The sequence below is a fragment of the Gymnoscopelus microlampas genome, assembly GCF_963454915.1.
Source record: "Gymnoscopelus microlampas genome assembly, chromosome: 17".
In the NCBI taxonomy this organism is placed as follows: Eukaryota; Metazoa; Chordata; class Actinopteri; order Myctophiformes; family Myctophidae; genus Gymnoscopelus; species Gymnoscopelus microlampas.
In genome coordinates this window covers 14,136,287-14,164,016 of record NC_139954.1, presented here as the reverse complement: position 1 = coordinate 14,164,016, position 27,730 = coordinate 14,136,287, and the positions used below count along the sequence as shown (strand labels likewise).

The window sequence follows — 27,730 nt, the reverse complement described above, 5'->3', positions numbered from 1 at the left end:
TCTCTCTGTACTGTGTACTCTCAATAAAGTCAGAAAAGTCCCAAAAAATATCTTAAAAAGAAAATAACCGAACAAAAAAAAAGGATAATATCAAACATATCCGACAGTCCACATTTCATTTCCTCAAAGTATTTAACTAGTATTTAAATACATAACTCCTCATGTATTTAAGAATCAGCTTTATTTGTCACATCACATGTTTACAGGAGTGAAGAAGTGGGTGACATTCCATCATTTTGTAATATCCCAGGCATGAGAAGAGGGAGGATAGCGGTAGAGTGAGAGCAGAAGCATGGCAAGCATATATCCCCACCAGCAATAAAAATGAATGACCAGGAGTAGAGTAACTAGCCAACCGGGCCCAATGCAGGATGGTCAAGGCGGGCCCCCCACTGCCCATCTCTTTAACCAGAACGTGTGGTGATGTGATGTTAACTGCGAGCGAGAGGAAAGCGCACAGCTTTAAGATGACTGGTAACAGTGAATTGCACTGCAATGTGGACGCCACAATTATATTATCAGACCACTTGTAATGTGGAACAGACTACTGTACATTTATAGGAGTGGGGGGAAAATATAAAGGGCTATGCAAGAGATCATTCGCAATTAGTATGTCAAATCAAGAAATCGATGGGCTACTTCACAAAATCTGGTATCGCTGCAGCACAAATGGAGATGGAAAAAAAAACATTATCGGTGATACCGAACTACAGAACAGATGAAAAACATTATTGGAGACAGCCACCATGACACAGATAGAGAACATTGCTGTGTCGGCAAACACAAGTGCGATGATCGATTATTCAAATGAATAAACAGAAAGCGGCATGTCATAACCTATGAGGGTTCTGGGCTTTTAGCTTTTGTAACTATGAAATGGCAGAGATCTCATACATTGTGCTGTAGAGACATAATTTTTACTATCACCGAAATGGTGTTTCATGGCTTTTAAAAGTGAACGAGTGAAACAATTAAAAATATATTTTTACATGCATACAGTAGATCATTCTGATGCGACTCGTCGTGAGCTTGTAGATTGTCTACTTTCGCTACTTTCAAGTGACACATGGGGGCTTAAGTGGTTGACGATATCCAAGGGGTTTGGCTATCAAGATTACAGCATTTGGATGAAAGCGCCTGTCCTCTGCTCTGCTGTCCTGCCGTTAGGTTTCCCTGTGGCTGTGGTGTGTTTCAGCCACCTGCGAACCAACCTGTGTAAGTGGTGCGAGGTGTCCAGTCCGCTGTGTGAGGACTCTGTCTGCTACAGTAACTGCTCCCTGAACTCCTTCTGCCTCGTCACGGAGGAGATCTGCATCGCCATATGGTGAGGACGGATAATAATTATGCAAAAGAAATAGCACGGCTTTCTGTACAAACTAAAGAGTAACCAACAAAATGTTACAGCGTTTCTCCTTACCTCCCCTCTCACTCTCCCTCCATCTCTCTCTCTCTCCACCCTCCTTCCCCCTCTCCCTCCCCCTCTCCCTCTCAGGCCCTATTTTGCGTACCAGGTCTTATGACTTAACTGAAGACCTGGAGGTGTGGCCAATGCTGTTTGGCCACTCAAAATAGCCAAACAGCATTGGCCACGCCTCCAGGTCTAAGGGTTAGGTCATAAGACCTGGTTCTTAAGACACGCAAAATAGGGGTCTGTCTGTCTGTCTGTCTGTCTGTCTGTCTGTCTGTCTGTCTGTCTGTCTGTCTCTCGCTCTCTCTCTCTCTTTCCTCGCTGATTGAGTTCTGGTCTGACATCACATAGGATCTCCCTACCTCCCTACCTCCCTCTCTCCCGCTCCCTCCCCTTCTCCCTCTCCCCTCCATATCACCCCTCTCTGTCTGTCAGTCTCTCTCTCTCTCTCACTCACTCACTCGCACGTACGCACGCACGCACACACGCATGCACACACACTCTCAATCAGTATTATTATTACACTTTGTGGATGTGTGATTTGGGGTCTGACAGCGCCGTGGGCTGTGCGCCCCTCTCTGTGCCCCTGTCATTTCCTGCCAGCATCCAGCAGCCTGCCCCCTCGCCTCCCCTCCCCTCCCTGCCTGCTGAAGGAAGCCAGCTCTGAGACCACAGAGATAAGGGAGGGCTGATAAGGAGAGAGGAGAGGAGTGGAGAGGAAAAAACTCATTTATTTAGGTCAAAGTTGACAGGGGGTCACCTGACAGATGCTTTGAGCCCTCTCTGTCTGTTTCACATCACGCTCACTGTACAAATCCAGAGTTTAATTAAACTCTGAGAGGATGCAAAGGGACCCATAGGGGTGCATTTGGTTGTACAGTATCGTGTACACCCTCACAGTTAAACCTATAAATACCTGAGGCCGATTCTACAAATGCCTTCTAAATCAGTTGTTCTCACACTATGAAGATTTTTCAAAAATGTAAAAATATATTTAAAAAATAGCCTTTCTGTACAAGCTTGCAGCGCGGCACTAGCTTGTATGTCTGCTATTTTTGAATAGCCAACACAAAAATCTAAAATGACAAGCTGCAGTCCAGAACTTATTTAATAAAATGTTATTTCAAGCAATCTGTATGGTAGAGGATGCTAATAATTATTTTTGGATTCTGAGGAAAGCCAAACGTCGATTAAAATACTGCATGGAGCCGTGTGCAACTTTTTTCCCCTCCTTTCTAAGATTGTTCCCGAAGGTCAGCAGACTCAGCACATCACCAAACCCTCGGTGTGTGTTACCACTCCTGCTAGAGTATGTTAATACAATATAACTAGCACATCTGTAGTGATTGAAGGTCATATGTGCAATATCTCCCTAGCCTGAGAGCTGATTGCCTCTAGGACCAGCGGTAGATGTTTGTCTCTCATGCCGCGGAGGCATGGGTTCAAATCTCGGGTATAGTACATAAAAGTTGTAGATTATAACGATGAGGCTTTTACAGTGTTCAGAATTACTGTGTGTGCAATTTGTTTCAGTGTATAATGTAACATGCGTGTTAAGTGCTAACTATTTTGTCCTTGTCGGTCAGGAGGAAGACCAACGACACAATGACGGTGCAGACCCAGTGTCACCACCCAGGTGTTCCTCTGGAGGGCGTCGACCCCAGCATCCTGCTCAACTCCACCTCCAGGGAGTGTCACATGATGCCTCAGCCCACTGAGGAGGGAGCCATGTTGGTTTGCGGCTGTCAGGGCGAGCATGAGTGCAACGACAAACTCATTTTCGACAGGGGAGCCAATGGTAAATGGGTGGTTGGTTGTATTAATTGAAACTGAAACTGGTTAGATGTAGGCTACTGATGCTGTGATTCCTAACCCTGATCCTCTGTCAGGACCACTGGTAAAGCACAGAAGGGAGAGTTTTTCCCCATGGCCATGAGCTTTCTTACAGAATGCCTTATTTAATAAAGTGGGCATAAGCGCAGATGTCCACAGAAAGCACGTTATGAGAGGATGAGCGCTTTGGCTATCATATCATGTCCAGAGCGCTCGCACAGAGCATTTATTGACACCTGAAACATTCAAACCTATCAACCGTTGCCGTGCTCAAATGTCCTGTCATCTGCATTGTTAGCACGAATAGCATCGCTGAAACAAAGGTAAACATCATGTCATGAATGACCGGGTTGTCAGACACAGCCAGGAGGATCAAACGTGACATTAATGAGCAGCGCTCCTCTGTAAAAGTGGAACTATTTTCTGCACAAAGTGTGCCCAGGGCGCTCCACCAAAAAAGTGCTCCAGCGCATATTTACCATATTAGGAATGCATGGCAGAAAGGCGCTGGCAGTGCGAAATAATTATTTCTGTGGACACGGCCCCTAAGAAGCCACTTTCTGTCAGTCTTCCTCATACCCAACTGTAACCATAACCCCACCAAAACAATGCCTAAACTTAACAATACTAAGAGTGCCTAACCTGAAATACAATTAATTAAACTTAACCAAAATAATGCTCCCTTAGCAAGTATTGAACCAGGGAACATTGTATTACCAACCACTACTACTACTACTACACATGGCCCAACAACCGATGGGAATCTAAACAGAACCAGCTGTAAACTATAGTCATTTGATTGGTCGCCGGCCCAGCTAACTTCTCCCTTGTGCTGGTCCTGCTGGCTTGCCATCGTACCAGAAGGACGTTAATTGCAAGCATCTGGTCTCATTATTCTAGAAAACTAGCAGTACCAGGGCTCCTGGGGACCAGACTTTGGAGCCACTGTACTAATGGACAGATGGATGGAAGTAATGATGGATAGATTGAATGTGTGAATGTATAATGAATAAATAGATAGAAATACAAATGAATGAATAAATAAATTAATGAACGAATAGCTAAATGAATGAATTGCATCTTTCTGCCTTAGGCTTCTCCAAGCTGCAGAGTAAGGATGTAATCCCAGTGGTGGTGGTGAGTCTGGTCCCTCCCATCCTGGTGGCTCTCATTGCTACGGCCACCTTCTACCTCTACCGCACACGGCGCCCTGGTAAACCAGGCCCGCCGACGAGGCCAGACTGGCCCACCAAACGCATCCCGGGACACTACCGGGCGTTGGACCTCACCGGTGGGGGAGGATTGTTGGGGGTGGGCTGCGATGGGGGACGAACGACTGGGCATGGGGGAGAGGGGGAGGATTCTCACGCAAAGACTCTCACTAGCGACATGATCAGTGGTATGGCGGAGGGGCAGGGCCAAATGGCAGAACTGCTGCCGATCAAGCTGGAGGCCCTGGTGGGGAAAGGGCGCTTCGCTGAAGTCTGGAGGGGGAGACTGCTGCAGGGGGTGAAGGGAGGAGTTAGCAGCTATGAAACGGTGGCTGTAAAGGTGTTCCCGGCTGTGGAGTACCTATCGTGGAGGAATGAGTGTTCTATCTTCTCCGACCCAAAGCTAGAGCACGACAACGTGGTCCAATTCTTGGCTGCTGAGGACAGGGGCCCGCCTGGCCACGCCCACAGGAAGTACTGGCTGGTTCTAGCCTATCACAGCCTGGGGAACCTACAGGACTTCCTGGCTACTAACATTTTGAGCTGGGAGGAGCTTGTTGCTATGGCAGGAAGTGTTGCCAGGGGTCTGGCTCATCTCCATAGCGACACCACACCCAGTGGTGTGCCTAAGGTAAATACTTAGCATTATTTTATACTTTGGCTATTATATTCAAAAATAGCAGATATACAAGCTCAAAGCACGTCACTGCTTGATTTTTTTGGCAAATCTTTGAATATAATATTTTTTAAAACGAACATCTTTGACGCAAATCTTTGCTTCTGGAGGTCCCTGGAACAATTTTTTTTGAGATGGGGGTCCGCGGAAAAACACATATTATTTTGGGGGTCCTTGACATGGAAAAAGTCTGAGAACCACTGATATAGCAACATACGTTTTTCTGAAAACTGTTAGGATTTAGAAGACATGTTCTTATCTGTATGTGTGCTGTGGCTGCAGGTGCCAGTTGCCCATCGGGATCTGAAGAGCAGCAACATTGTGATGACGAGCAGGAGGGAGTGTGCTCTCTGTGACTTTGGTTTAGCGCTAAGACTGGACATTTCCCTAACTGTAGACGACTTCGCCAACAGTGGACAGGTACACTGATAGATGCACTAATGGGGGAGTTGGGAGTTGAGTGGAGTATAATAGAGTTAAGAGCGGGGTTAAGAGCAGTTGTACCATAGCATCATAGCATATGCAGATTATAATGCATTACAAGTATGTTTACAATGCATTATAGACCTGCTATGCATAGCACGTGTTACCCTTTTGCCACAAAATGTTAATAATAACATAGTCTCTTTCTGTTATTCAAAGTTGGGAACCCTTTTACATGCTTATGGGGATTCATGTTGTTGATGTATGTTCGTTTAGCCATCATTTGTCATTGTCATATAAGAAATTTACTGGTTAGGGAACCATTGGCAATAGGGGTTGTTACCGTAGTAGCGACCCCCCACGTTAGATTGACCCATCCACATTTTCAATGCTTCGTAGGCCATCCATTTATACAAAAAGTATACAAACTACTGTGTCAGGAACTGTTAATTGCATTCATCTTCCATCTTTGTAAGTCTAGTCTAATTGTAATTGTAAGTCTTTGTCTAATTAGGGACTAGTAACAGCCACATGAATACAATTAAAAACCTAGTAGGATAGAAAGCAATAGTACCTGTGGTCCCTTATAGGAACCAGGGTTGGAAACCGTGTATAAGTGGAGTTCTAATACATTTGTGCCATTGATGTTGTCCGTGTTGAGGTGGGGACGGCTCGTTACATGGCCCCTGAGGTGCTGGAGTCCAGAGTTAACCTGGAGGACCTGGAGGCATTCAAACAGATGGATGTTTACTCCATGGCCCTGGTGCTCTGGGAAATGGCCTCACGCTGTCACGCCATAGGAGGTAAGATCGTCACACTGTGTGTGTGTGTGTGTGTGTGTGTGTGTGTGTGTGTGTGTGTGTGTGTGTGTGTGTGTGTGTGTGTGTGTGTGTGTGTGTGTGTGTGTGTGTGTGTGTGTGTGTGTGCGAGCGTGTGTGTGCATGTGCGTGCGTGTGTGTGTGAAATACGTAAATTGTATTCCATTGGTTGGTCTTCCGATTTGACTGTTCTGTGCAGAAATGACAGGGGATTGGGCAAAACTGCAAACTCATAAATGATTGAATGGATTTGGTCGTTGTTCTTGCGACTGCAAGATCACAAAATCCTGGTGGCTCTGTTATGCCACCTATAGCCTTATCCAGTAGATCTCAGTCCTCTCTCTCTCTCTCTCTCTCTCTCCCAGAGGTGAAGAGCTATGAGCCAGCGTTTGGCTCCAGAGTGTGTGACCAGCCATGTGTGGACAGTATGAGAGACCTGGTGCTGAGAGACAGAGGACGACCAGACATCCCCTCAGCCTGGACACAACACCAGGTTGATAACTCCTCTCCTCTCCTCTCCTCTCCCTTTTTACACTCGGTTGCATACTGAAAATAGCCGATCTAAGTTTGTAGATCGGCTATTTTCAGAGAACATCACCCGAGCGCAACCAAACATAAAATGACTTGTCTTTTAGTTCTACTGGATCTCTTCTCCATTAGTCTCTCCCTGACATTTTAGTCTAGTTTTTGTTGACGAAATTGTCAATATATTTGTAGTTTTAGTCATCATAGCTTAGTTTTTATTTTGTTTTCGCCAGTGAAAAAAGGTAGTCGACGAACATTTTTCGTCATAGTTTTAGTAGACGAAATCAACACTGCCTCTGTCTTCCAGGGGATGAGCGTCCTCTGTGCCACAATTACAGAGTGCTGGGACCACGACCCAGAGGCCAGACTCACCGCTCACTGTGTGGTGGAGCGCTTCAACGCCGTGGAGGAAGAGGAAAGACAGGCCGAGGAGGAGAGGGTACAACAGGAGGAGAGGACAGGAGAAGAAGAGGAGGAGGAGGAACAGCGACAAGGGGAGAGGCAAGAGGGCGAGGAGAGGAAAGGGGAGGGAGAGGAGGAGGGAGAGAAGGACTCGGAGACTACAGACAGTGGTCTGTCCCACGTCGTCCAGTGGGAGGAGTCTCCTGTCTCTTCTCCTCCAGATGACTGTCCTGACTCGGCCCCTCCTCCTCCTCCAGCCTCCTTGGGTTGTGTTGTCACAGCCAACCACCTGCTCCTAGAGGCAGACAGTAGAGCTGACCATCAGACATCTTCTGTTCACGAAGCTGACAGCCAACCAGAGCCGTCCGTCTCTGAAGGGACCACGCCGCCCCAACAAGCCCCTTCTGACACTGGCTGTGTTGTGTGAGCCGTGCGTCACAAGCGCCACAAGTGGCTGTTACTTGCATTCAGACTTTGCAGGCTTCTTTCAAGTCAAATTAAATTACTGCATTTGCAGATCATTTTGCTGGTTTTTGAAAGAGTTTTCACTTGTTTCATGATAATATGGTTACGAGAAATAGCATGAATTATAATCATGATCTGAAGAATCATCTTAAAATAAAAATGATAACTTGTTTTGATTAATTAATTTCATCTGTTTTCAAGTAAGTTTTCATGAAACTACTGGAAATTCTTATCTGCAAATGCAGCAAGATAATTTGCTAGACTATCTTGAGAAAAGCCTGAATAGTCTGAATGCAAGAAATAACTGTAATTTCATGTTTCTTTCTCATCAAACGATACACACAGATGCAGATGTTGGTACTAGGCCACTTCTGTCTGTCACTGGCTGTGTTTACCTGCCTGCTTAAGTCTGAGTCTGCATGTACTTTAAAGACATATAACTACCTGGCCAAGATATAAGCCAAAATATTGTCCATCATTTGTGTCTGGTGCTTCTGTGTGGGAGAAGAGCGGGATATTGACAGGCCTCCAAACCTCCAAGTCCTGGTCCTTAATTTGAGGGAAGTGCAATGGCTTTATTCATGTTCTCTTACTCTTCACGCTTTTAACTGAAAGAAGTTCTCTAGCACCACAGAAATCAATATGTCACCAATGTCATTGTTGCGTTTGTTTTTTAAGATAGTTTAAGTGATATTTTTAAAGCTCTATATTCTGATAGTAATCATTGTTGTAGAGTGTTCAATAACAGAGGTCTCCCCGTTTCTCCAGGTCTTTAATAAACAGAAAATACCTTTTCAGATGGTTTGCTAATTTCAGCCAATCAGGAGACACCATTTATCAGCTCCAATTTGATAGTGTTCTACTTCCAATTTTGGCTGCTCACTTCTTTGTGTCTTTACTTACACTTTCACTTGTTTATCCTGTATTCTGTATGAGGTCTCTCTCCTGATTGGATGAAATTGGTATCCCAACCTCAAAATCAAGGTTTTCTGTTTGCTTAACAGCTGGGGATACAAGGAGACCCCTGTTACTGATAGCCCAGGCGTTTCGGGCCATATTTTGATGGAATCGTGCACTTTACGATACAAGCATGAAATTTGGCACACAGTTAGAGCATGCCATAAGGAACATTTTTGGCTATAGGGCCATCGCAGATTTGTCCTGTGGTAACCATGGCAACCATTTTCCAAAATGGCCTCCATCTGCTGTTATTTTACCAATAACTCCGGTGCTAGACCACCTAGGATCCTGATTCTGGTGACTAATCCTACATTTTCAAGTATGAGGAATACAGTGGTACTATTTAGAATTGTGCTGTGGTAACCATGGCAGCCATCTTTCAAAATGGCCACCACCTGCTGTCATTTTACCAATAACTCAGGTGCTACCAACTAGGATCTTGATTCTGGTGACTAATCCTACATTTTCAAGGATGAGGAATACAGCGGTACTATTTACAACATGCTACTACCTAACTACATATATCTGGCATTCAGTTAATTAAATAATAGTAAACCCATCAAAATATGTAATGGTGTAGTAGGCCTATACAGTACATGTTTTCAAACTGACACGTGAGAGTCAAGAATGCAGTACTTCACTGTTTCTTTTATTAGTAGTAGTATTGCATAATTATTTTCAATGGACTATAAGACACAACAAAGGCAGAGTACTCTTGAGTCATAACCTAATGGCATATAGACCAATTATTTGTTTACCAACATTGAGACTGGACACACAGGTGATTGCAATCAATTCTCAACCTGTTGTTTTGGGGTGCGCTGATTTCAGCACACCCCAACCCCCTCTTGTGTGTTGGCTAGTGAGGCGCGTCCTAGCGAGACCTGATAGAATGGGTTTCATTGAGCGCATACTGGTTCCGTGCAGACTGGTTCTTATCAGTGTGACGTCGTCTGTTAAGGGGTCTATTCAATAAAGCCAGATAATCTACACAATGTTAGTTGCACAGTCCACCACAGTAGCAAAGGGCAGTACACTGAAGTGCTGCCTTAACACATCTGCATTGTCCACTGCATCCCTTTTTGCAACCACAGCGGAGGAGTTCCCGAAAGGCCAGGCTCGCTTCTGTGTTTTCCAGTGCACTTCCCATCCTCCTGTCAAAATTAGAATCAGCTTTATTGTCAGATCACAGGTTTACAAGTGTAAAGAAGTGGATTAAATTATTTGTATTCACCCGTCTCCTTCCTCTTCCACCCCCATTCACCTGGGGATGGGAGTTCAGGGGCTGCAACCATCGCCTGTCCCCAACAGTGGCCAGCTTGGTAGGCTGCCCTCTTTGTATGTTGAGTCAGTGCAGCTCGTGTTGGGGGGAGTCCATCAATTGTTCTGCCCATCTGGGTGAATAGCTGCTTCCGTGCCCGTTCACTGATGCCTGGCCGCTAGTGCGGTCATAGAGCAATACCACAAATCGCTCCAGAGGCTCCATCCAGTCATGTATTTTCTGTGGGATGGCAGCTAAGGAACTGAAGGCACGTGTGACGTCACCATAGGTTTTCCAGGTCTTCCATGCCATCTTCTTGCCTCTGCCTCCAAAAGATGACACTGTGTCACATCCAGTAAAGGCATGGAACATGGGTAAGGCTAAGCATCGATCTGGGCCTAATGCCCTTGCCATCTCATGAGCTGCTAAGTTACGGAAACTTTTCCCTGTTCCAAAAGCAACCCACAGCTCAGTCAAGTGGAGGCGTTGGGCTGACGTTACTGCCAGGACCAGCACATCCGTGTCTACTGTGCGTATTGTCACCTTGCTATACCCTTCCTTCACAGCATCTTCTAGGTGTAATATGACGCGAGTATCAGCCTCCTCATGTACTGTAGTTAGTTAGGTAGTTACTAGCATGTTGTGAATAGTACCCCTGTATTCCTCATCCTTGAGAATGTAAGGTTTAGTCACCAGAATCAAGATCCTAGGTGGTCTAGCACCTGAGTTATTGGTAAAATGACAGCAGGTGGTGGCCATTTTGAAAGATGGCTGCCATGGTTACCACAGCACAATTCTAAATAGTACCACTGTATTCCTCATACTTGAGAATGTAGGATTAGTCACCAGAATCAACATCCTAGGTGGTCTAGCACCGGAGTTATTGGTAAAATAACAGCAGATGGAGGCCATTTTGGAAAATGGCTGCCATGGTTACCACAGGACAAATCTGCGATGGCCCTATAGCCAAAAATGTTCCTTATGGCATGCTCTAACTGTGTGCCAAATTTCATGCTTGTATCGTAAAGTGCACGATTCTGGCCCGAAACGCCTGGGCTATGAGCAAACACCCTATAGCAACGATTGCTATCAGAATATAGAGCTATTTTAAAATAAAATAAAAAAAAGAACTTACTGCACCTTTAATCATTTTTGTGCTCAAAGTATGATTTTGTGATAGAATGGAGAGAAAAACATTTAAATTGCTACTTTTGGTTCCTCACCCATAAAGCACATAAGCAACTATAATTATGGACAATGTTTGAACTTATATCACCCAGGTATCTATGCAACCCAAATTCAACATCACTTTAAACTGTGTTTAACTAAATGGAACAAAGTATTGCTACAATGACCATCAGTAATGATTGCACTTCCCCAAGCAAAAACATGAGGACAGGGGTGATTGCACGTCTCCTAGCCACCACTAGCCCTCCCTATTGATACTTTTTTCTATTTCAGTCTAGAGTTTTTTTTTGTTTTGTTTTGTTTCAGAGATGCACTTCAGGCAAAAACTAGGCTCTTAGGTTCGAATTTACAGTAAGTTCCTATATGAGGGAATTGCCAATATATTAACATGAAAGAAGCAACATCTTTCACCTCTTTTAATTGGGGAAACATCATTCAAAGGTAAATAAAGGATTTCATTTTATTTTATTTGTTCTGACACCTCAGTGGGTGTTGTGCGAAGATCAGATAAACAAGTTCAACAAGCAGATTAACCTCAGATCAATAATTTCAAGATCTTATAAATTATAGATTCATATTTGAGCTGGCAGAGTGACAGACAGAAAGACAGACAGACTGACATTACAAAAATACAAAGATTTGGGACTTCAACGGAACAGACCAAAGCCAGACTTGACGGTTGTTCCTTGCTTTCTATTCTGCTTTAAACTTGATTTACATTTCATCGTATGATGGTGTATAAATTAAGTATTACATATAAATGCCATGTTGTCTGTCTGTGTTCTACATTCATGTTCTTAAACAGTGAGTTGAGAGCATAATGGGACAGGGAACATCTCTCTGATCCTCTGCACAATACTGAATTCTTTGTAATGAGACTCGAGGACATAAATGATGCCACCTGTTGGACAATAATGTACAGTACATCCTGCAGACAGGCTCTGCTAGGTGCATATCAAATTTGTTTTATTTTGTTATGTGAAAAAAAAAACTTTTGAGGGAGCTGGCCTCCCATTTTCTGTGATATTCTTGCTACTGTGAGTATCTTCTATAGCCACCATGTATGAATGAGAGAAAGGAACTCTTTTTTGACCTGTGGATGGGTCATGTATTGTTTAGTTGTTGTTTTACCCCTAACAAATGAAAAATGAAACAATATGTGAGAGCAAACATCATTGAGATGTATTTAATTCTGAGCTTTAATCATTTCGGTGTACACACACCTACATACACATACAGTCACTGTACACTGTAATGCCACAGTGTTACTAATTAATCCAAAAACATTTAGAAAAAACATGTATTTCTTCCCAATTAAGCACATACCAGGGGTTGACACTAAGGGCTCAGAGACACTTTCCCGTCTGGCAAGTACAGGTCAAGTTCTACTTGCCCAAAGGTCATGCCCACTTGCCCGAAAAGTAAATCAAATTAATGTTAAATCCAATCGATAACTGCAGAGTGGCGACAGTTACTTTGAAACCAATAATATTTCATGCAGACTTCCCCATTCAAACGCACTTGCCCGTCGGGCAATCTGAAAGCAAACTCCACTTGCATGCCCGAACGTTTTATTTACTTGGTCTGGCAACCGTTAGTGTCAACCCCTGCATAAACACTGCAATGTTATCAATACAAAAAGGTTTACATCCATCCAAATGTTGACGTGCCCCAAAATAGCCTACATGTATCAGCTTTATGCTTTGTCGTACTGTATGTAGTATGACACGCACAAGTACTAAAACTAGTCGATCTGTAAGCAAACAACACGTTGTATCATAATGTAGATCAGCTGTTTTTGCTATGTTAGAACATTTTTGAATTTCTTTCGAAAACGTCCGCCTATAATGCCCAAAATAGGGATGCCAGGTTGAAAATGTTTAAGTCTTTCTGTGGGTTTTATAATTATTTAACCAATGAAAAGTATTAACAAGAGCTTGTGACTAAATAACTACTTTGGATCCATTAGAATACAGGTTATTTTTTCCAGTTCCTAAAAAAGTAACAGTTTAAGGTTTCCACCCGACAGCGACGATGTATGAAGACACAGATACCACAACAGCTCCTATTATTTTGCAATGGAAAAGTAATGTTTGTCTTTCCACAATAAACTTCATGGTGTTCTTCTTGTTTCTGAATCACCTTTTCAACATTTACCAATACATAGAATGGTGTTGGTTCATGCACTTAGTAGTTTTGCTGCAGCATCCCATACAGTATATTTTGCAAGCAATAATGAACGTGGGTCAAACAGCAAGGTAACTTATAGATTAGTGTTTCTCAACGGGGACTAGACTTGTAAGTGGTAGGATGGGGTCTGTAAAGGTGGACGCATGTCTGGAAAGGCTACTAAAGCCTAAAGTCGTACAACAGTGCTGCTTGCTGAAAAGCACTGTATGACAGGGATGTCATGGTACTGGTCATTGTGTTTCCATGGTACTGGTCATTGTCTCCATATCATGGTCAGTATCAGTATCATGTCAGTATCATGTCACATGATACTGACAATACTGACCATGATACTGTCATACTGACCATGATACTGACATGATATTGACCATGATACTGACATACTGACCATGATACTGACATGATATTGACCATGATACTGACCATGATACTGACATGATATTGACCATGATACTGACATGATATTGACCATGATACTGACATGATATTGACCATGATACTGACATGATATTGACCATGATACTGACATGATATTGACCATGATACTGACATACTGACCATGATACTGACATGATATTGACCATGATACTGACATGATATTGACCATGATACTGACATGATATTGACCATGATACTGACATACTGACCATGATACTGACATGATATTGACCATGATACTGACATGATACTTACTGATCATGATACATGATGTCAGACCCTGTCACAGAGATGTCGGGCCCTGTCAAAGCGATGTCAGACCCTGTCACAGGGCCTAAGCCTAATAATTACATAATAATCACATACTGTACTAGCTGCCGGTGCCGGTCAGTTAAACTATGCATAAACCTAACCCTAACCTCTGTAAAACTATGCCTAAATCTAACCCTAACCTCTGTAAAACTATGGCTTAACCTAACCTCAGTATTATGCTATATATAGGCAGCGAAGCTCCAGCTTAGGACGCAACTGCTCCGGCAAAGGAAACACTGCCATGGCAAAGGAAACACTGCCACGACAGCTGGCGCAGGCGGAAAATGCACTCGCTGTCCCTCTAAGCTGGTGCAAAAAGTGTCTGTGTATTTTCTTTTCGCTTACTTACTTTTGTTGGTATACAGTACATCCCCTCATCATCAGAAGTAAGCCTGAGACTTAGAACAAGTCTGACTTTCTCATGTTGTTTCCTGCTGACTAAAGTTTAAGAGCTGCCCTCTGCTCTTGCCTAGAGGAACCACAACACAGAAATAAACAAGGAGAAACTAAACACCCAGACATGATGAAAGAGCAAGCAAGAGTTTAGTATAATTGTGGTTTGAACCAATTGCTGAACATAAATATACCAAAACTGAGTCATTGCTGAACTATCTGCTCTCAAATAAACTCTTGCTTGTGTGACTTTTTAATGCTTTCCAACCTTTTTATTGGACAGAAAACCAATATGCTCTATCATCACTTACAGGTGCATCTCAAAACATTTAGAACATCGTAGAAAAGTTACAATTTTTCAGTAATATCATTTTAAAAGTGAAACTTTCATATATTTTAGATTCATTGTGCATAAAGTGAAACATTTCAAACCTTTCTTTGTTCAATCTCAAAATATTAGAATATTAAATAAGACCACTCAAAATAGGATTTATAATACTGAAAGTGGAACACAACAATCCTTTTTTTGAGTGGTCTTATATCATTAATATTAATATTAATATTAATATTACAATATTTTGAGATACTGGATTTCTGATTTCATGAGCTGTATGCCGTAATCATCAAGATGAAAAAAAAAAGGTATGACATGTTTCCCTTATTCACAATGGATCGAGAATATATGAAAGTTTCACTTAAAAAATTATATTCTGAAACAAAAACAATGTTTTTTTTTAAAGATGCACCAGTATTTGTCACCTGTGCGACAGTCTGGAGGTGTAGGACCCAAGTGCAAGATGAGAGGCAGCGTAGCTCAAATGAAAGTGTTTATTAACACCAAACAATAGGAGTAGGCAGTAATCAAAGTCCAGGTACAGGCAAAGTCAATACACATGTAGGCAGTCAGAAAAAGGAGGGAGTAGGGGGAAAACTAAACTGGGAAAGCTAGGTGAACTACATACAAGGCTTCAACGAGGCAAGGACAAACACTAAACTCACACGACTGTATGCAACGAACCAACAGGGAACTGAACCAAACACAGGAATTAAATAGAGGGGACTAACAAGACACAGGTGAACTCAAAGACAATCAACACAGGGATTGGCTGGGAGACTAACAGGACACAGGTGGAGAACATAACTAACCAAAGGGAGGTGAGACAATAGAGGTAGCAACAACTAGACAGGAGACAGGAACACTAGGAACATAACTACACATTAAAAGTACAAGGAGAACCAAGGCAAAAGGCAACAGAGTTACAACAATGCAAGATAAATACAGAACATAAAGAACAACAGCCTAGACAGGCCTAAAGAACAGCCCTTAAGAGTCCAACACCATATAAAGGCATTCAAGGTCCAAATAATAAAGTCACAGTCCACGACCAGAGGAGCGGACCGTGACAGTTTGAACATATCGGATGGAGCATGTATTGTTTTTTAAAAGCTCAGTTGGACATTTGCGTCGTTCACACATAGAGCCCCACTGGCTAATGTCTGGATAACTTCTACGTTACAGTGCATGTATGAAAGGCCCTTATGACCCTACTCACCCTAGTAATCCAGACAGAGAGACAGGTGATGCTGAGAACCACACAGATATTTGTCTGACACAAGGAGGCCTTTCTTCACAGTCATCTAACAGACTGAGAGTGGTCTGAGATCCAGTTAAAGTGAACCATCCACTGCCACTGAGTAAGAGCTAATTAGATTGACCTCTGGAGTCCTCTCTCTGTGAAGTCTGATGATCAACTCTGTGGTGTAGACCTTTCAGTAGAGTGAGAACCACAGTGAGTCAGTTTAAATTTTAACAAAATTACAGAGAAGAGATGTTGGAAGCTCCATGCACATGCTATACTACCCTGTGAATAATCTCTCAAGAACAGATTCAGAGCTGCGCTACTGAATCTGTCGGGAGGGCCGTGCAGAACGTGTCAACATTAGCCTACACCCACGTTCTATCGGGAGCTACCCTCAGAGTCAAATTCAAAGGTAAAAAACAGAAGAGGGCGCTGTCACATATGACAACTGAAATGCTCTGATGCAGTACATTTCTCAACATACTTTGCACAAAATACAAAATAAGCAGTGTCTATAGGAGTCTTTCTTATATGTCAGGACGTCCCATTTGAAAGTTCCACTTCAACCTCTTACCTCTGCTCCTTTCTCAGGCGCGCACGGGTGCGCCTCCTCATGGTGAGGGCGGTCAGCACACTGCAGAGGGCCAGGCAGGGGAAGGAGGCGCACGCCAACAGGAGTCTTTCCTCTCCGTGTTCTCTCACCAGAGACGGCCTGCGGGACGTGAAGTCCTGGAACAAGGCTTCCTGCTGGACCAGTGTGCACAGGGACAGGAGCACATGGAAGAGCTGGTGGCTGTGGCCAATTATGTCAAAGTGGCCTGGGCAGAAGCACTCAGGTATGGGATAGGAGAAGAAAAAGGAGGCGAGCATGAACAGCACCACCTGGTGGTTGGGAGAGAGAGAGAGAGAGAGAGAGAGATTAAACGTGGACATGGGAAGTTTTACAGAGAAGTTTACAATACCGGATGGAATGGGGAAAGAAGCTAGCTTTCTTAAGCCCTAAAAAGGGCTTCATGTTGACATGCAACGTGTCAATGTTGACATGCAACGTGTCATTGTTGACATGTAATGCTTCAGCGGTTTGCAGAAACATTTTTTCTCTGGCGATTGGGTTGAATATTAATCACATGTCACAATCACAGATAGATAGCCAACCTGCTCATATAGAAGACAGTGTTGGTACCATAATTCTTACCTGTGATGAATCTAACAGCAAAAGGGCATAGGGCATCAAGTGGATTAAGGGTGGTAGTGGTATAGTGGCTGTCACTATATAAATCATATCACAACAATGTAAAATGTAGAGATAGCCTTGATACTCTCTCTGTGTTTTGTTTGGGTGTTTCCCTGTCATCTATGGTGCTTCCTATGGTGCTCCCTGTCTTCTATGGTGCTTCGAATGGTGTTTCCTCTATGGTGTGTTTCCCTGTGTTCTATGGTACTTCCTATGGAGCTTCCCCTTGGTGCTTCATAGGATCAAAATACATTAATTTCCTACCTATACAAGGACATGAAAGGAAACAGTGGCACCTGCAGGCCATGTAGGAGAAGTGCAGGGTTACTGGTCCAGCTCCTGGTGGCCAGGCGGTGAGCCACAGGGCTAATGTCCAGGAGGTATGCTAGGCCTGTGGGCACGATCTGGCACAGCTTACGCCGCAGGGGGTACGGACGCCGGTAACGTAGCTTAGCAAAACAACAGCTGGCACAGGAGAGCCAAGCCAAGAGGGCTGCTGCAGGAAGGAAAACCTGGGGAGAGGAGAGGAGAGTAGAGGGGAGGGGAGGGGAGGGGAGAGAGGAGGAGGTCATATCACAGCATGGTAGAGTATTGTTGATATGAATGAATTCACAGGATTATGTCACACAGCACTCACATTGTTGGAATACAAATGTAAAATCTAAAACACACACACACACACACACACACACGCGCGCGCACACACGCACACGCACTCGCACAAGAAAGACACACAACACACACAGTACCTCTCCCATTCCGCTGTGCCTCCAGGCAGGGTCTGAGCTGTACAGGTAGAGGGCAAGGGCACATCCATACTGGTACACAGCCACTCCCACATAGTCCAGGAAGAACAGGGAGTAGTGGGCCAGCTCTGAATGAGACTGGAACAGGTGAGCCGCACAGCTGTAACATGAAGCTTTATTAGGGGCTGTGTTCGCTAAAGGCGTTATTATTTTTCTCCTGAGCGCATGTTTAGAATTGTTTTCAATGGCAGCATTGTGTATTTACCCTATGCTGGCAATGCAGCAGCATGATGGGGCGCCAAGCATCTATTCTGCACTGCACATTCACGTCTGGCATTTTTACTTGAACTTGCGCAAACAACAATTTAGAAACAACTGGCATTCATAATTTGCCGCACAAACTCAGGGGACTCTGCATGTTTCATGAATTCCATGTTGTTTTTTCCGAGGCTCTTTTGTCAAGAACAGAAAGGAAGAAGAATTTAAGATTTTCATACTGGCTCAATGCGTGCACTCAAATGTGATCTGAAATTGGTCAATCTAAATACAAAGAATCCATCCATCTGTCTGTTCACCATCCTACATGGATGGGTTATGCATCCATGCATCCTTTTATCCATGCTGTACCTGCAGCTGAGGTAGGTCAGTGAGGAGAGGACATATAGCACCAGGGGTAGAGAAGCAGGGTCCAAGGAGAGACCCTGACCCTCTGGAGCCTGCAGTCTCATTCCCAGGATACCCTGCAGAGGAGAGGGAAGGGAGTGGAGTTCAAAACATACTGAATCTATTCAATGAATGCTATATATTGGATTCATTGTGCAGAGAAAGGGTAATTGTTCGTATAAGACAGCTCACTGCAACATTCCATGTAAATAGATAGATGCACGCACACACGCACGCACACACACGCGCACGCGCGCGCACACACACACGCACACACACGCACACGCACACGCACACGCACGCACGCACGCACGCACGCACGCACGCACGCACGCACGCACGCACACACACACACACACACACACACACAGTGAACCATAATCAAACCACATACTGTAACAAAGTCACTGTACCCCGCCACGGAACACAGTGAAGACGCAGAACCTCAGCACGATGCACACCCCAGCCAGCAGGTGGCTCCACACATTGACCGTCTCATTGTGCATCTGCAGGAGGCTGAGGGCGTAGCAGCGCCACGGCAGGCCCATGGGCCGATAGCCCGACAGGATGTAGGGCTCCCGAAACAGAGGTGGGACATCTGTGTCCCTGACAGTGTGAGGGAGGGAGGGGAGGACACGTCTGAGGAGGCCACCCAGCGGGGACGGACAGGAGAGAGACACACGGGCCATGGTGACAGAGAGACAGCCTGGCATAGGGTGGTGTAGGGTAAGGTACAGTAGACAGGGAGCGGTGGACAGAGAACATGCACAGTATGAGTTGCTGTAGTTGGGATATTAGCTGAGGTGCCGATATGTGGTGAGTACGAATAAGCTACTGTAATGAGGCTGTCCGTTCATCTGCATGTCACTCTGTCCGTCCGCAAATTGGATGCTGAAAACTGCAAAAGCAGCTCAACTATGCAAACTTCTATGGCGCTGTGTTTTTAAGGCATTTCTGCTTCAGATGATGCAGCGAACAGACGTTAACAGACTGGAAATATCATAGGCTACTATCAATAAAAAAAAATCCTTCTGTCTGTGTCTGGAGTTCTTATGTCCCCCATTTTATTCACTTCAGACTCTAATGCCTTTACTTCTTACTCCTGCATCCATGTAATGCTGGTGGTGATCCAGGACACCGAAGATTACGGCACTGATGTACTCACTTCAAAGTGCTCTAGATTACAACCTGAGCTCCACCAAAGGAATTACAAACGGGAGCAGACTACATTATTCGTATTTTGTGCATGGGGAGATCAAATCTGAAAGTGAGAGAGGAAAGGATGAAGAAGCAAGAGGTGTAGAAAGACTACCGGTACACTACATGCATTTGGAATTAATAAAATAGGCAATGATGCAGGGAGGGATGGATTGAAAAGAAAGGAGAGTTGTCTTTTACAGAGCAGAGTTCAGTTTTCATGATACTGGACATAATTTTCTTTCATATTATGTGAACTTTGCTCCATCACCCATCCATGACAGAAGAAATCTCCGAGCTATTTTAGACATGTTAGCTTAGTCGTTAGGTTACTGTCACTGTACTAATCATTTGTTAAGGAGTGAAGAATATCAATGTTTTCATTCCAGGAAAACGCTAATTTCACTAATTAATGGTGCTAAATAATGGTGGTAAATGTAGTTTACCACCATTAAACTGCAGCCTACTCGAGCAACATGAGTTGTCAACTTGTCATTCATATAATACAACATACGTTACTATGAATCTGAAGAGCCATCTCAAGGCATTTTCTTGCAAAATATGAATAAAAAATGTTTTTTCTAAATATTGCAACAATCCCCAAATGACCGGAGGCAGAGACGTAGTTCTCGGTTAGATGCATCAGCTTTATTCTCCCTACATATATATATTTCTGATTCAGTCATTAGTACAGTAGATATAGACAGAATATCAGCAAGATATTTTTTATATAGTTTGAGGGGCATTTTTAAATTATCAACTGACATATTTCAGATTGGAAAATTGGTGGAGTGAGTCCCTTGTCATATGTGTCACAGACCAGGCAGGGCAATGCTATACACACCCCCTACATTGATGCATACATTGATGCTAAAATCCTGAGAGATAATTTAACACAGGATAATATACAAATGTAACCAAATGGACCTGGCTGTTGGTTACATTTGTACATTCTCACAGTTACAAATAAATACAAATAAAAACAAATAAAAATAGATAATGAACACTGAGGATCTTATTCTGTAGTCGGTACAGCTACCAAACAACCAGACCAAACAGATCTAAGCCAATTAATCCTCCTCTCACTGTTTCTTCTGTCTGACTCAGTTGTTTACAGACCAATGGCCTTGTGAACTGCAGCACCACAGCTCTGCCACTGCAAAGTACAAAGCTACTTGTATTAAAAGCAAAATTACGTAAGTGGTGATTCAGCAAGCAATTCATTGCTGAATTCAAGCATGCAGCAATCCATGTTATGTTTGTTTGTTTACAGCTTTGCATTGTTCTATAGAATTAGCAAGTATCTTGCATATTTCTGTTTTCTGTCAAATCCAAATTTTATTGACTGCATATGTAATCTAATTCTTTAACTTAATATTTTTTTTGTATTGCATGTCATAAAATAAAGATTATTTTCTGCAATTTGGTTTGTAGGATTATTTTTTATTTAGGAAGAATCAAATAATCACTTTGGTAGAGGTTTTGGTTGTGTAGTTACCTTGCCATGATGTATAACTCCAAAGGTGGGTGAAGTATAGTTGCTCCATTGATTGGAAATTTATATTGAATTCAAAATATGCATTGCTCCTCATGGACTTACTTACATTGCAACCGGAAACATCTCTCAAAGTCACTCTTTTAGCACATAAACGAATGCAAACAAAGCTGATTCTGCCAATATATAACATCACAAAACCTGGTTCTGCTTTTTATGTCAACTTGCTGTTGATTTGACTATAATTGAAGATCTGCATCCAAATCCGCAGATACAGTCCAGGTTTTCCTAATAACAATAGCTAAATCAACAGGAAGTTGACATTTTTATTTTATAAAAATGCAGAAACAGGTTTTAGTGATGTTAGAAGTGAAAAACAATGTGTCATCTCCAATTTATGAACTTCAGTAAATGAAAATAAACTCACCTGGAATATTCTCCCTCTCCAAGCTAGTTCTAGTTTCCAGCCAAGGTTCCCAACACTCCAGTTTGTCTCAATCTACTATGTGTGTCCATGATGTTTTGTGTGACATGTTTACCAAGCATGGGTTGTTCTCTGGGGAATGATGAGTCCTCGCGGCCTCCAAAGTAATTCTGTGTCACATGCTCGCACACACGCACGCACGCACGCACGCACGCACACACACACACACACACACACACACACACACACACACACACACACACACACACACACACAGCTCTTTTTCTTGGCCTATTGGAATAATTTCAGCACATTTCAGTCTCTCCCCATCGTAATGAATGCAATAAACTGTTCATTATTCTCCCCTCCCCTCTGAGAGCTCAACATGAGGATTAGTCATCATGATGAGACATTCCTCACAGCACAACTCTGATACCACTAAGCTCCACATAAACAACTTCTATTCTATTCTATTATTATGTTTTCTTGTATTCTCTCTTATATTCTATACTAATATTCTCTTCTGTTCTGCAATGTTTTATCCTATGTTAAAGGACAAAACATATGTGCGTGCACTGAAGTATTTTCAATTTCAATTACTGTTTTGTATTTTGTAAATTGTATTTGGCTGGGATGGAAAACACGAGATGTATCAAGATACTTAGATCTTCTATTTTCTGTATTTTAAATACATAACATACATTTTATTCTCAAATTTAAACATCTTAAACATTTACATTATACTGTGGAATAAATACATAGCCTAAATATGATTTGCTTACCCACCCTCAGAACAAATCCAACCACAAATTAGAGTAGTCTGTCTTGAGACAGACTTCATATCACTTTGCCTCAACTAGTGAATGAAGCCTCGTGGAAATGTCCTATGCATTAAATTCTGAGAGCTTGCTCAAAAAAGAATTTCACTGATTCTGATTCTGAACATTAAAATCAATGAGGTTACCCTAATTTCCTGCAACGTCGAGTGTGCAAACAATCAAAAAAAGCATCAAGAGATTAAGTTGGTCATAAAACACAAAATAAAAATGCAACAAAATATAACAAAACAAATGCAGTGAACCAAAGCAATTACATGTTGACACCAAGGGGCAAGTCTTAGATATTTACGATGAGGCCGACACGGAAGCTTGTAAATGGCCAGAGTGGCGCTGTTTTACCCTGCACCGACCTGCGGTGTCAGAAAGAATTTATTTTAACGCAAGTGAATGGGTTTTTTGACAAACTTTAGACTAGATTTTCTTACTGTAATAAAAATATAAATTCTATATGCTTCCAGTCGCTAGTTTAAAGTCTCCTTTCAATCATCAGGATATGCGTTTTGCTAAATTATGGTCCTATTTATTATAAAATTGACGATAAAGTAGGCTATTCTCTAGGAGGGGCGAGATGATTTGATTGACAAGCTACACAACCAATAGCATTCATTCCCCGCCCCCCGCTCTTGATTGACAAGCTACCCAACCAATAATGCTCTGGTCTCATTCTGACGCGTATTGAAAGATGGCGGACCTAGTCTTGGAACAATCGGCTTCATTTTCGGTCTGTAGAAAGCAGCGGAGTGGGTTTGTCCATCTCATTTATACAGTCTATGGTTGACACATTGGTTTGTGTCAACATGTAGAATACCCTGAAGAAGACCTTGCTAGGTCGAAACGTTGGTTTCTCATTCAAATAAATCCTGCATCGTGGCTACGAGTGTGCAGCCTTTTCTTTACTCTCAGACACATTGGTTTGTGAACCAGCCATGAGTAAGATAAGGTCCAAAGTTCTAATTCTTTGGGTCCTCGTAAGCTGACAGTGGTTACATTGTGTGATGGGAAACGTTTGGTCATGGTCTTGAGAGTGGGTAAGGCTGTTTCATTGTATGTGTTTTTTTCTTTGTCTTTTCATATGAAGTCGTTAAGCTCCGCCTCCACGGCAGCAGCCATCTCATCCGTTTCCGAGCAGCTGTCTTCCTCCTCTTCGTTGGAGTCCTTAGATGACTCGTCCTCAGAGTACTCCATCATCTTTTCCTCCTTGGCTTCGTCATGCTTTCGCTTGTGTGCCCTCTGTACACTACCTGTCGGCCTGTCCTCGCTCGCCTGCGTCTGGACTACCTCGCTGCCCGGTGCCTGCAGAACGAGTCCTCGCCTTGATCTCTGCCTGGTGCCCTGGTGCTGCTGCTCTTCATTCTCCTTTTCATCCCTCACTTTCGTCTTCCATGGCCCCTGACTCTCGCTGTCGCTGCTCTCCTCACCAGTATGGATGTCTCTATCCATACTGTCTAGATCGTCTTTGCGGAGTGTGTAGAGGGGCATGATCTCTGACGTGATGGGTTGTTGTTTACTGCGCAAGGGTCCTGGCTGCTTGCCATCTTGGCCCGGCCCTGCTGTCTCGTCCTGTTGACCCCTTTGAGTTCCCCTGAGAGAAGGTTGCTCTCTATGATCATGGAGTGAGACAGACCCTGACTGCTGGCGGAAAGACGGAGGCCGTGAGGCCTGTGGACCCCTTCGGATAAGCTTCCCTCTGCATTTGTCTGCAATTGAGGTCCACACAACAGCTGGGCTGTTTCTCTGTGGCATCTTGTAGTCCTCTTTTAGCGGATACAGCTGTTCCTCTACCTTTTCCCAGCGTTCCAGACAGCTCCACAACCAATCAGGATTGACCACATGGAGGTGCTCACAGCCTTGTGCCTGACGGACCTTCTCAGTGCCAGCTCTTGCAGCGATGAGATGCGTTGTTATTCCAGGCTCTTTGGAGTTGAGTACCAGGTTTTTACCAATCTTGGCCCCCAGTGCCTTGGCATGGTAGCACTCCCGTGTCTGTTCCATTGGGTAGTTGGTGGGGTACAGGCCACTAAACACAATTGTTGTTCCCTTGAGTGTCTGTCTTTTAAGCTGTGGCACAATCTTGCGGATGTCGGGCATCTTGCCAGACTCCTTCCCAAGGTAGGCCTCGTAGTGTCGGTAGTACTCCTCATGGATCCTCACCAGCACTTCCTCCAGGTAGATGAGGTAATCGTCCCGGTCATTGTCACTGTCGCTCGACAGGTCAAAGTCCAGGTTGTTGGCCTTGAGGCGCTGCTCAGAGGAGTTCACCCAATCCTGCGATGCCGCTGTCACCAACGTTATGCTGCTCTTGTCTTCCTTGCCATCTGAACCGATGCTCGCCTGTGTTTCTCTCGACACCGTCCCAGATTCTGCCTCAGTCATTGGCCCTCTAGCCTGGGCCTGCTCGCCCTCCTCAATCCCTGGGGGATGTGTCTGTTCATTCACTGTTAATCCCTGAGCAGAGGGAGGGCTGTGGGGGGCTGTGCAATCCTCTCTCCCGCCATTATTGTGGTCCTTCCCCTTTTTCCCGAGACCGCTATTCTGCTCCTCTGCTGTGCCATCTGCAGGCCCGCTTGGCGCATCACCAGCTTTCTTGGCCATCTGAGCTTCTCGTGATCCCAACGGAGCGTTGATGTCACCTGTGCCTTGGAAGTAGATGTATTTCTTCACAGTGATGAGGTTTGGTGCAAACTTCCACACATCCTCTCGGTCATCAATTATACAGACCATTGAATCCCCACAAGGGAAAAGGTTCCTCAGATTCCCTGTCTTGGAGAAAGGATCGATGCACTCGTCTCTGGATAGGATCCGATTAGAGAAGAGTTTCTTTTCAGGATCCAAAAAACCTGAAATGGTGTGTGCATAAAGGTGGCTTCCAAATGTGAACACATGCAGCTCATAGAGTTTGGCAATTTTCTCCAGGAATTCCTTGCAGTGTGGGCGAAGCCGTGTGTGGAGCATGGGCTCTCCTCGTCCAACCTGGAAGTGGAAAATCCCCTTATTGGACATGCGCTGACAGTGCTGCTCAGTGGTGTGGATGAGTGTCTGGTCCAGATCTACCATTAAGACCAGTTTCTTGTTCCTGTGCAGTATCCGCTGGTCATCCCTGCCAAGCTGCTCTGCTTGCTCTGAGCTGATCATCAACTCAGGGACACTGTGCACCATGGAGATTGCTGCCGTGGAGATAGGCGCTTGCTGTCTCCCATTCCTACTCTCGAGCTGGGTCAGGTCCTGGCCACATTCAGCACACAAACCCTTCATTACTGTAGGGTGGTTGCATTCATCTATTCTGACAATGACACTTCCAGCCGATATGACTTGTCCGTGTTGACAGCAGAGCTCCCTCACCACTCCAGCACGGTCCGACTTCACCTTCTTCTCTGATGGCAGACTATTTAAATGATCTGTGGCCCTAGCGGTGGCCCGAGCTTCTCTCTCTACTGGGGATATGGGGATGCAGAGTGCCAGCACGGAGTCCATGTTCACCAGAGACCCGGGTTTCACCTTCCACTCCACCAGGCGCAGAGGGGGAGCCGAGGTCGGCGAGCAAACATCTGCCATCTGTTGCACCACTATGGTGGTGGTGGGGCCCTGGCCCTCCTCCGCCGCACTGCCGGTGCCACCCGAACCAGAGTCCGCAGGATCCTCCATCTGGTTCTATCTACTGCAATTATCTCTTTTGAATTTCCTTATCCGTTAACTTGAGGTTAAATGAAACATATATTTCCTTCCAGATGTTGTGAGGTTGTCAGTCTTCAAATAAAACAAAATGCATGTGAAATGAATATGCCTACATGTATGTCATGAGGAATAATGAGAAACGTGTTGTTGGTTGTGGAGAGTAATCAATGCTTATATACCGCTGACTGTTCTTGACGTCACTTACAAGTTGACTGGTATCTCCTTATGGTGCCTACATTCTATACAGGAAGGCTCACCCCTCTCTGTAGACACTCCAGACCTGGTGACGACACTAGGGACCCACTTGCACCGGTTTGAGGTGGAGGAAGTTAAGTAGTGACGAGTTAACAGCTGCTGATGTTGGCAGTGAGGCTCGGCTGGCTGGTTGTGGGTCAAAAACAACATCTCTTTTAGACTGATGTCACAGTTAGTTCCAACCTCACATTGTGATTGGCTGAGAGGCATTGCCAATGTCTCCAAATACAGAAATGTACAACTTAGAGTGTAGCTTGTTTACCTTACCTGTATCCTAGTAACGGTTTCTCAAACACAATATGCTGACTTGCTCGTGGTCCCATTCACTCATATTGTGTAATTACCTTGAAAATATACAAAAACAAAGCAGGACACTGTGAATGTAAAATACAATTATTTAATGCCTTCAAATTCACACCCTTTTATAGGCATTCAACAGGCACAAGTTTGACATAAATGCAGCATACAGACCACTTTGCAATCCATTTTGAGAATCAAACTCATCATGCAGGAATGTTGAGTGTAAAATCCTGTGATTATTTTATCATGGGCAAGTGTGATGGAGGTGTGGTCTGTATGTAATTTGTGACTTTACAGCACATACACTGGTGTCAGCGAAGACATGCTTTCTAACATTCTGATGCTCTAACACACACCTGCTTGGATGACGTTTATATTATAAATCATATTTTAAACAGAAATTTGCATCCATCCCAGAAGGCTGTTGTGGGATGATCCTATCATCACCTACCCACAGATCCCAGGCTTGAAGTGGAGTGACATTGGAGGGCTGGCCATGTGTGACTAATCCTTACCTAGAGGGAAATGTGTCGTTTAAAGGTAGTACAGTATATGAAAGCTGATCAGAGTGTTTGTTTAGTTGGCAGGTTTGAAAATTGCAAAATGAACATTGTTTGTTTTTCTTAGTAAATAAATTGAAATACACAACACAATGCTATGCAGCAACAACAGACTCTGCTCTCCGCGAGCAGTTGCTCCCCCTCAGACACATAACTAGTGTGTGTGTACAGTATATTTGCACCTGATTCGGATGCTATCAATGCATAGAATGGGAGATTATCACGTTCTATCAGACCATTGAATGGGCGAAGTAGGCGACCT

At 43.9% G+C, this 27,730-nt stretch overlaps 3 protein-coding genes across 3 annotated transcripts in view; 1 reads left to right on the top strand and 2 right to left on the bottom strand.

The window, feature by feature from the left end:
* tgfbr2l (transforming growth factor beta receptor-like) overlaps window positions 1-8,789 on the top strand; it is a 17,080-nt gene extending 8,291 nt beyond the window's left edge. Inside the window, exons 2-8 of the mRNA XM_084085028.1 lie at window positions 1,168-1,324; window positions 2,995-3,206; window positions 4,335-5,083; window positions 5,411-5,548; window positions 6,213-6,354; window positions 6,735-6,862; window positions 7,202-8,789. Coding sequence (XP_083941154.1) covers window positions 1,168-1,324; window positions 2,995-3,206; window positions 4,335-5,083; window positions 5,411-5,548; window positions 6,213-6,354; window positions 6,735-6,862; window positions 7,202-7,723 — 2,048 coding nt within the window. The 3' untranslated portion in view covers window positions 7,724-8,789. The remainder of the gene's footprint in view (window positions 1-1,167; window positions 1,325-2,994; window positions 3,207-4,334; window positions 5,084-5,410; window positions 5,549-6,212; window positions 6,355-6,734; window positions 6,863-7,201) is intronic.
* Window positions 8,790-16,653: 7,864 nt separating this feature from the next.
* LOC311064774 (membrane progestin receptor beta-like) lies at window positions 16,654-19,415 on the bottom strand (the record flags this gene model as incomplete). Its single annotated transcript, XM_084084716.1, has 5 exons — window positions 16,654-16,965; window positions 17,614-17,829; window positions 18,067-18,223; window positions 18,691-18,803; window positions 19,140-19,415. 5 exons carry the CDS (start codon window positions 19,413-19,415, stop codon window positions 16,654-16,656), a joined length of 1,074 nt encoding a protein of 357 aa, XP_083940842.1.
* Window positions 19,416-23,749: 4,334 nt separating this feature from the next.
* LOC311064314 (RNA polymerase II subunit A C-terminal domain phosphatase-like) lies at window positions 23,750-26,323 on the bottom strand (the record flags this gene model as incomplete). The annotated part of the gene is made up of 1 exon (XM_084084148.1): window positions 23,750-26,323. The coding sequence occupies one exon, from the start codon at window positions 26,321-26,323 to the stop codon at window positions 23,750-23,752; it is 2,574 nt and encodes an 857-aa protein (XP_083940274.1).
* Window positions 26,324-27,730: the final 1,407 nt, after the last annotated feature.